A 9,943-nucleotide genomic window follows, 5' to 3' on the forward strand; every position below is an offset into this window, starting at 1 on the left:
AACTTTCAAATGAAGCGTTCACGAATTCTAATGTGATCACTTAATTAATCCTTGTTTATTATTTCCTCAGCAAGTTTTTTTCTGTCCATACTTTATCTTCCTTATTCCTTAATCAAATTCAATGATCCTTTATCATGTTGGCTTCTTACGAAGAATATACTCACGGGCAAAAATTGTACCGCTTAGGAAAAAACAGTGCGAGTGCGAATGTTAAAAAATACACGAATATTCGTTCCATCACTAATCAAAACTACTCAGAACTTACTCAGATTCAGATTCCTGTTAGTTTAGTAACTACGTACCTAGTACCTACTTAGGTATTACCTAATTATTTTTCTATTTTTTATTAGCTATTTTATTGCCAACATCATTCATTTTATTGTTTAACTATTTAAAACAATTACACTACCACTCATAGTCAAAGGTGGATTTACGCTTTGGCTCGTGAGGCCTAGGCGCAATAAAGTTTTTCGTCGACTGTGAGATTTAATTGGGGCCTATGGTGGAATCGAACCTAAATCCGCCACTGCGGATATATTAAATAATTAGGGCTTAGGTAATATTGTTGTAAATTGATTCGCTCTATCACAATCACCTGAATCATCATATCAATAAAGATTTAATAAGTAATTTTCTTGTTTGTTTATTTACAGATCAGTAATCAAAGACAATAGACTGTACAGTTCCTACACGTCATTTATCAGTAATCAGTAATCAGTATCATTGATCTGCAGTGATTGGTCAGAGACAGAGTCAGTATCATATACAACATACAACTACAAATACAGCTGTATCAGCATCAGCATTAACATTAGCATCAGTATCAGCATCATGCATAAAGCGATTAGCATTTGGAAGACAAGTTTATTTAGAATTGTAAGTATCTATGCTACACCTATTTAAAATACATATTTATTACAAAATATGTATATATGTGTGAATGTGTTATGTGTACACGCTGACTGTGTTAGCCACTATAATAGGTAACCTAGTAAACCCAACATAACTCAACCAAATATTATAGTTCAAAAGATACCTATTATTTATCTCTAGCCAATTCTTTGGGGATCTTGGGGCGTCACATATTGTTGTATCAATATCTCATTTTTCACAAAGAGACTTTCGCTTTTTCTATTGCCTTGTCACAGAACTTGTCTCTATTTTCGGCTAGTTCAGTCGCTAATGATTCAAGATCAAATCTATTTTATCAGACAAATGAAAAAGGAGATAATTTATGTAACCACACGTCGTAGATGCCATTAGGAAGTGCTAAGAAGCACAGGTCGAGTCAGTCCTACCAGTATAAAACGGTAGTGACGTGTTTACATCCGTTGAGGCTGTGAGTCAATCGGTTTCTATGGAAATATGCGTTATAATATAGCGAAAGCCAGTTAAGAGACCAACCATTTATCATTATTTATATTATTTTATCATTTCTCCATGTGATGGTGTTACGAAAGTGAAATAATTTAAAAAAAAAAATAATAATAAAATAATTTTTCGAAATAATGCAATCCCTCAATTTTGAAGAATATATAAATTTAGGTAATTAAATGAGAGATATTAGTTAGTTATTTACAATAATACAATACAATACAATAAAATACAATAAATAATACAATTATTTATTGTATTTTAAACTAAATTAATTTATTATTCAATTTAAAGTGTTATGTTATGTTACAATGAACTTAACAATTCATATGATACACTTACTAACTTACTTACACTAATATTTTAGTTATTTATTCAAGTCATGTGATACTACTGATGCTAATACTAATATGATCGTGTTAATGCTAATAGACGAATCATTTTAGACGAAAAAAGTGCAAACTGAAGAATTTTTTTGTACCTCAACCTATGGGGCCAATTTTTTTTTTAAATGTTCAGGAAGATCAGAACATCTAACTTGTTGTCGAAAGTTTGGCTATTGTTATGGACCAAATAAGCTAATTATTAGAATCCATTTCTGAGGTGGTTTTTGAAAATTTTAAAACTTTGAAAATATTCAAGAAAATAAGTAAGAAACGAATACACTTGGTTTTCGGGGTCGCTGATCACGATTCCGAAGTAAGAATGTGAATATACTCCTCCCTTCTGAGATTATTCGTCCTCTTCCCTGGACCAACATAGCAATATTATGTAAATATTCAACAAAAGGAATCCAAAAATATATATTCGGGGGTTTTTGGGGCCGCTGATCACGATTCTGAAGTTGGAATTTCGATATACCTCCGAGTTTAGTTTTTTGGCCCATTTTATTGAGGTACAAAAAATTCTCTTTGAAATGCTAAAATGATTCGTCTATAACGCTAATGATTCTGATCATCATAACGCTAATATGCTATCAAACATTAACATGTGAGTAACGTTATGTTTGCACTTTGTACTTACTTACCTACGTAACGTATATGAGTCATAGTTAAAGTGATAGTAATCGTCACAGCATCTCACAGTCACAGTCACAGTCACAGTCACAGTCACAGTCAGAGTCACACACTTTGTTTCAATTAGATCAGTTTAAAACCATTCATTTATTCATTCATTCATTATATTAACAATATACCTAATATAATATAATTTAATATAATGTAAATATGACATATAAACAACACATTATATTTATCCATTTTGGTAAAATATTAGTACAGTTAAAGATGTTACAAATCAAGGAAAATGAAAGAAACCGTTCGCATGTTGCAAAATAGGTGTCTTTTACTGTACTAAAAGAATATATCGTCTTCAACTTCAAAAAAAATTCCCAAAAATTCATTTTGGATTTTAATAATTACAAGCTTAAAATGAACGAAGTAAAACGACATTGATTTTAACACAAATTCGTAACGCCTAAAAATATTGAATAGCACGAACAAAATTTTGATATTATTACGTGTTCATAATATCACTTAATTAGTCCATTTCCGGTTGTTTGTTTGTAAACACGACAACTCAAAAATGGAAAGAAATATCAAGCTGAAATTTTTATAGCTTTAGAAATAAAAATTGAAATTTTTATATGATCACGACGTAAAAAGTGAATTTGAGTTCGTAAATGACCAACATAGGTCAATTGGGTTTTGGGTCCGTAGGAAAAAAAAGTTTAAATGTAAAAAATATTAAACTTATACCGGATGAGAAAAGAATGATTGTAGGTATATCACTATACATTATCTATGTAATGTACATGTTACGTAGTTAGCTAATATTTAATGCTACTTAATATACCTACCTACCTACCTACCTACTATAGATACCTATATTATTATTATTTAACAATTATTAATTGTATTAGTTAAGTTCAGTTCAGCTTAGAAAAGTTAAACTTGGCAATAAAAAGTAAAAACAAACAATTGAATGAGTTTATTGTTGAAATACCATGTATAGAAAGTTTTGAACCTCAGTGCTTGTATTATTTTTTTTTATAAATTAGAAGAGTTTACACAAGACCTCTAATTGAAGCTAATTGCAAATTTTCAACTCTCTGTCTTTTATAAACAGTGCCCTCACGGATAAACAGTGATGTTTACGAAAAAATATTTCAAACAAAAGTTGTTTATTTTTTTATAAGGAAAATTTTTTATATTTAAACTTTTGTTCTATCTGTAACGGTTTACAAGATGAGTCCTACGGTCCAAGACCCAATTGATCTATATTGCTCATTTACAAACTTAGCCTCACTTTTTAAGTCCTCAGCACGTTATTAAAATTTCAGCTTGATTTCTTTTTAAGTTATCGTATTCACAGACAAACGGACAGACAGACAACCATAAAATAATGGACTAATTAGATGATTTTATGAACACCTATAACAAAATTTTACTGGTAGCATCAATATTTTTCAGCTCTTATTACAAACTTGGGACTAAACTTAATATACCTTGATATGTATTACATTTATACAGGGTATAATAACAAAATTGCATTCATATTAAATAAATATACGTACTTAATACTTATAAGAATGAATATGTATTTATTTATGTATGTAACTATTTATAATTAATTACAATAATTACATTTAAATTTCAATGGCATGGTCACTAGTTACCATTCACTAGTCACCAGTCTACAATATTCAACATTTACATTTATTTTTTAACTTTAACTTATAAACTGCACTCACTGTGCTGACGGGGACGGCTGAAAGGTAAAGGCTAAGCCACTAAAGGCTGAATGATCCTATGTAGAAATCCCACTCTGTATAGAAAGTGTTGAATGTCAGTGCTTGCACGATTATACCATGGAAATATGAAATACACCGGTATCAAGGTATATTAAGTCTAGTCAGAAGTTTGTAACGCTTAGAAATACTGATGCTACCAACAAAATTATGGTATAGTTGATCATAAAATCACCTAAAACATCCATTTCCGGCTATCCGTTTGTTCATCTGTAATCACGATAACTCAAAAACGAAAAGAGAGCGTAAATTAAAAAAAAGTGAGAAGAAAGATACTTTCATTACTTTGTGTGTAAGAGTGACTATCTTTCTTTACTTACATAACGTAAAAAAATAAATGATTGCGTAATCAACACTGTGCACTGTCTAAACATGGTATTTCAACAATTAACTCAGTCAATTGTTTTTTTTCATTTGTTTTTAAGAAATTAGAAAAGTTTAAAAAACCAACACAATTATGGCAGCCTTGTAAGTTGCAACCTGCAGCACCTGTACTATTAATGAATGGTAGTCCTTTCACTGGCTGGAAGTAAATTGCGCATTTTTTTAAAATTAACATTGGCGACGAAAGGACCTCCTTAATTATAAAATAATATTAAGTCAGTCACAGTCACAGTCACAGTCAGAGTAATACAGTAGTATAAGATTGTTGTTATTTTTGTTGATCATAATAAATTATAGAAATAGATATTTTTATTTAAATAAGGTTGACTCAAGGTAACTCTGATTCTACTTAACTTAACTTTACTTTAACTTTCCTAGATTTAAAATATCGTTATAAGCGCGCGTGGACTTTTAATTAGGATGATCAACTTAATCTAACTAATTAATAAACAATAATTTTAATATCAATACTTGATAGAGACGCTAGACTTGATAGCTACAACCACTGGCCACTGGCCACTGGCTAGAACACTAAAATTATCCTTTTCTGTTCTGAATAAAATTGAAAACTAAATTATAAAATGAACATCAAATCGAACTTTCATTTAAAATGGGTGAGAAATTATTAGTAGGTCTAGGTATTATATAACTTATGGTGGTGGTGATGGGTAACATAGTTTTATTCACGTTTTATTCAGAGCAACTTTATTAATTTTTAAATAATTAGACAACTTGTAAGACATTCATGTATTATGCTTGTGTTAACTACTTTAAAAATCTCTCCTTTGTTATAATCACAAAACTACGATTATAAATAGAATTGAAATTTCCCGCCATGACCATAGACATAAAAGGATCTTTATATGTCAATATTCATATACCCAGAGAATATATCGATAAAAGTCATACCATATGTAGTGTAATCTATCAATAAAAATAAAAACTAAAACTTATATGCATTTCTATGACTATAGACTAGTACAAGTAATAAAGTATAGACAATAGACTAGGAGTAAAGTATAGACTTTACAGTAGCATGACGATTAATAAATAATTTGATTTTATTTTGGAAATTTGATTTTTTTTAGATATTAGCATGTTTTGGAACACATACAACCAGTTTGATGGTGGGGCTGTGTCAAGGCTACAGTGCGATCTTGATTCCTCAACTAATGGTCGATTCAAATATGATTATTGACAGTGAATCAGGAAGTTGGATTGGTAAATAAATAGCTAACTAATTAAAACACTCATATACGTAGATAATAACTAATATTGTATTTATATATTTTATAGCATCGTTAGGAGTAATTTCAAATCCAATTGGAGCAATCGTTGCTGGATTTTTAAGTGAATGGTGTGGTCGAAAACGTACTGTTCAAATGTCATCGATACCATATTTTATGGGCTGGTTAATAATATCACAATCTATGGATAATTATTCATTGGGAATTGGGCGATTTATCACTGGACTGGGAGTCGGTAAGTTTATTTTTAAAATTAAAATTTTATCGCTTATTGATTGAAAACTAAAACCTGATGCGCAATACAAAGTACGCAACGACCGAGGACTAGACCTTGTCCAGATAGGTGCCTTTTTTCCTGTTTCACATCCTTGTTATATGCGTACGTGTAACAAATATTGTCCATACAAAGCATTTTAACAATTAACTCAGTCAATTGTTTATTTCCAATTGTTAATTTTGTTTTGTGTACCATAGGTATGATCACAACAACATTCACATATATCGCTGAAATCACACCAGCCAGTCAACGTGGAGTATTATCAGCATTTGGACCGGTAGTGACATCTTTTGGAGTGCTCTTAATCTATGTAATGGGATATTTTTTCCATTGGCAATTAGTGGCAGTCGTTTGTGTAGTTATATCAACATTTGTCATTGTTATTATGCAAATTATCCCAGAAAGTCCACCATGGTTGATTGGCAAAGAGCGTTTCATTGAAGCATTCAACGCTCTTAAATGGCTAAACATGAACAACATGACTGCAGCGGAAAAAGACTTTACAGCGTTGTTACTAAATTGTAAATTTGAGAATAATGTAAATAAACTTCATGTCTTAGAACAAATACGAAATGAAACTATTGATAAGAACGGTTCTGGCACGTATTGTCCAAATTGTGTGTTGGACGATTTAAAAATTTACCCAAATTTAGATCCACAATTATTTATACAAAATGAAAAGAATCAAAATCACGAGTCAGACAACACAAAACAAAAATGTATCAATAATAGTAAATCAGCAACAGTGACACCAGAACATATTCAATCCAAGATCGCTACAATTCTATCACCAAGAACTTATAAGCCATTTGTGATTCTGATAATGTTCTTCCTGTTTCAAGAGTTGAGTGGCATTTACATAATTCTATTCTATTCGGTGAACTTCCTGGACTCAGTTGGTATCAATTTGAACGATTACATCGGCACTATCATTGTAGGGTCATTAAGGTTCGTTGCAAGCATTATAGGTGCAATGCTTATACAGAAGTATGCACGAAAAACTTTAGCAACGATCTCTGGAGGTGGAATGTGCGTGTTTTTAATAATATGTGGCAGCTATTTAAAATATAACGAGTATATGAACAAAGATTGTGATGCAAATGCAACAGACTCAAACGCAAACTTAAGCTCAGTGTGTGAGACACTTTATAGTGAACACTTCATCTTCAAATGGATACCTTTGATATCAATTCTGAGCGCTGTCATGTTCAGTATGTTTGGCTTCTTACAATTACCATACGTCATGAACTCAGAACTGTTCCCGCTGCAAGTACGTGGCATCATGTCCGGTTTTGTACTCAGTATTGCAAACATATTTATATTCATCAGCATAAAAGTGTATCCAAATATGTTGGAGTATTTAAGTGTGTCATCCATTTTGTTTTTGTTTGGGTGTACCTCGTTGATGGGCGCAATCTATTGTTATTTATTTTTACCAGAAACTAACAATAAAAGTTTAAGTGAAATAGAGGCTAGTTTTACAGAATCTTCATCCTCATGTAATACTAATAATAGTAATCTAAGTAAAAAATCAACTATATCAAAATTAGTAAATAGTAACAATAGTAATAATGATAGTAGTTTTAATTCTGTTGATGAATCAGTATCAGTACCAATAGAAGCAGAAGAAGATGAGTCTAAGTCGTATGTGAACCAAAGTTACACACATGACGAAGATCAACATGTATGAAACTAACTGATCATTGATAATCAATGATCATGTTCTGATTATGGTTGTGAGCTATACTCAACGGAAATATAGTTTTGGCACTTCATTTATCTTAAATACAAAAACATGGATTATCATATATGTGGTGCCGCTAGTACTAGCACTTTTTTAGTGAGCGGTCAGTAAATGAATTGAGCAATCTGCACTCATTTATACTTACACTTATCTAAATACTAAATAGGTAAACCAGACCTATACTAATACTTACTGTACATTTGTTTTTTTTTTTGTTTTTTTTTTATCTCAGTGTAGTCAGTGTGGGACGGTCCTAACAATAAAGTATAAAAGGACTAGGCTAGTGTATATAAGACTATTGTTTTTATTACTATTACTATATTAGGCTAGACTAGTCTAGACTGGACCAGACTGGACTAGTTTAGACTAGACTAGGCTAGGCTATAACCTTACTAGACTAGTGTTTGATTGATTTTGATGTATACTCGATGCAGATCATTTCGTGCCTTATTCACATTTGTTCTTGTAAATGGTAACAGATAGGAAATCACTTTAAATTAGAAAGTTATTTGTTTTTTTATAAAATAATAAGTACGTTCTAGCACAATAGTCCTGATAAAAAAAGTCTGATTGAATTCCGATTCAAATATCCAATTCATTCCGATTGAATTATCCAATTCAATCCAAAAGAACCCATTCATGAATTGCAACCAATAGGAAATTTTCGATTAGTTCTATCTAAAGGATAATTAAAATTGACTTTAAACATGCTAAATAATTCGTATTTAAAAAAAAAAAGTTCCTTTTTCAACTATTTTATAAGGAACAACTTTCTTATTTAAAGGTCTTATCTGCAATTACAAGAACAAGTACACAATTACTATTTAGGTAACGTTGTATCATCAAATCAATTAAATTGAATTTAAAATTGTGATGTGATTGAATCAAATTGTTTTGTTTTTTAAGTTAATTGAAATTTAAGTCCATTCATTTAGATTTTACGTCTAGTTTTAGACCATTAAGTATATAGACTTAACATCGCCTATCTTTTCGTACAGTGACAGGTGTGCCAACATCTGACGTAATTGCTTGGGTCAGCTAGGAACGTTTATGAAAAATATACATTGAATATAGGGATATTTATCAAAATTGACATTGAATAATGATTTCACTGAACTTTTTCGCATTTTGGCTTAAAAAAATACTTATCACGTATCACTTTACATTTTTTCTTATTCTACAATGACAAATATGACAACAACACTTTGTTTTGACATTTCCACACCGTTGCCATGATGGATTTGACCCAAGTAATTACCTCAAATGTTGGCATAGGTACTTTAAATCGTTTGACGCTCAGTCCATGTACTAAATGGTCTAAGATGAATGGACAGTAGAACTGACAGTTGATGTTGATGTGAGAAGGGTGAAGGCTCCTAAATGAAATAAAAGAATCAATTTGATATCATTAAGTAATGCAGTATGTGATATTTGATACATAATTATAATTATATTAATTACGATGTAATGTAATCATTAATATATAATTCATTAAGTACCTCCCTAATTGTAAGCTATATTAGTTTAAAAGATTTATTTGAATTTAATTTTTAAGTGAAATAAGACCCTGTTTTTGGATATTCGGCCAAGTCTCAATGTGTACTAGGGCTTACAATTGGACTTTCAACCAGTAAGTTAATCGTCCTTCTACACTTGGCTAAGACTTGGCAACCAACGGTGACGCAGGCTTGCCATTTCATTCTCTTCGTCGACGTGGAAAAGTGTTAGTCTTATACTTTCACCATTGATTGATTATTTATTTTTGAAATTCTTTAGTTATATAATTGATACTCAGTGATCAAAATCAATGATTAAAAATAATAATCATAACATTCCATGACATGACATGACATGACATCATAATAAAAATGACCACAAAGTTTAAGCAAAATGTATTTTTGATTATAAGCCGGTATTTAAGTGTGCTTAATAACTAGCTATCTAAACTTGTATTAAGGTATGATTCTTATGAGACTGGCGCGTATTTGACTGTTTCTTCTGAAGCGTCAGTTTTGTTCGAATTGTATTATAAAGATGTAATTTCATGATCTCAGCAGCGTAAAAAATCAAATCGTAAAAAACTAAATATTGTTTAGTTTTGTACGATT

At 30.7% G+C, this 9,943-nt stretch overlaps 1 protein-coding gene across 2 annotated transcripts; it reads left to right on the top strand.

The window, feature by feature from the left end:
• The first annotated feature begins 659 nt into the window (after window positions 1–659).
• LOC123302246 (facilitated trehalose transporter Tret1-like) lies at window positions 660–8,379 on the top strand. Of its 2 annotated transcripts, XM_044885101.1 has the most exons (5): window positions 660–876; window positions 5,656–5,788; window positions 5,864–6,049; window positions 6,289–7,126; window positions 7,220–8,379. In XM_044885101.1, the coding sequence occupies exons 1-5, from the start codon at window positions 832–834 to the stop codon at window positions 7,779–7,781; spliced, it is 1,764 nt and encodes a 587-aa protein (XP_044741036.1). In that variant the 5' UTR covers window positions 660–831; the 3' UTR covers window positions 7,782–8,379. The 2 variants fall into 2 exon arrangements, with proteins under 2 accessions (XP_044741036.1, XP_044741035.1); XM_044885100.1 differs by having other exon boundaries at window positions 6,289–8,379.
• Window positions 8,380–9,943: the final 1,564 nt, after the last annotated feature.

The sequence above is a fragment of the Chrysoperla carnea genome, chromosome X (genome assembly GCF_905475395.1).
Source record: "Chrysoperla carnea chromosome X, inChrCarn1.1, whole genome shotgun sequence".
NCBI classification, from domain to species: Eukaryota; Metazoa; Arthropoda; class Insecta; order Neuroptera; family Chrysopidae; genus Chrysoperla; species Chrysoperla carnea.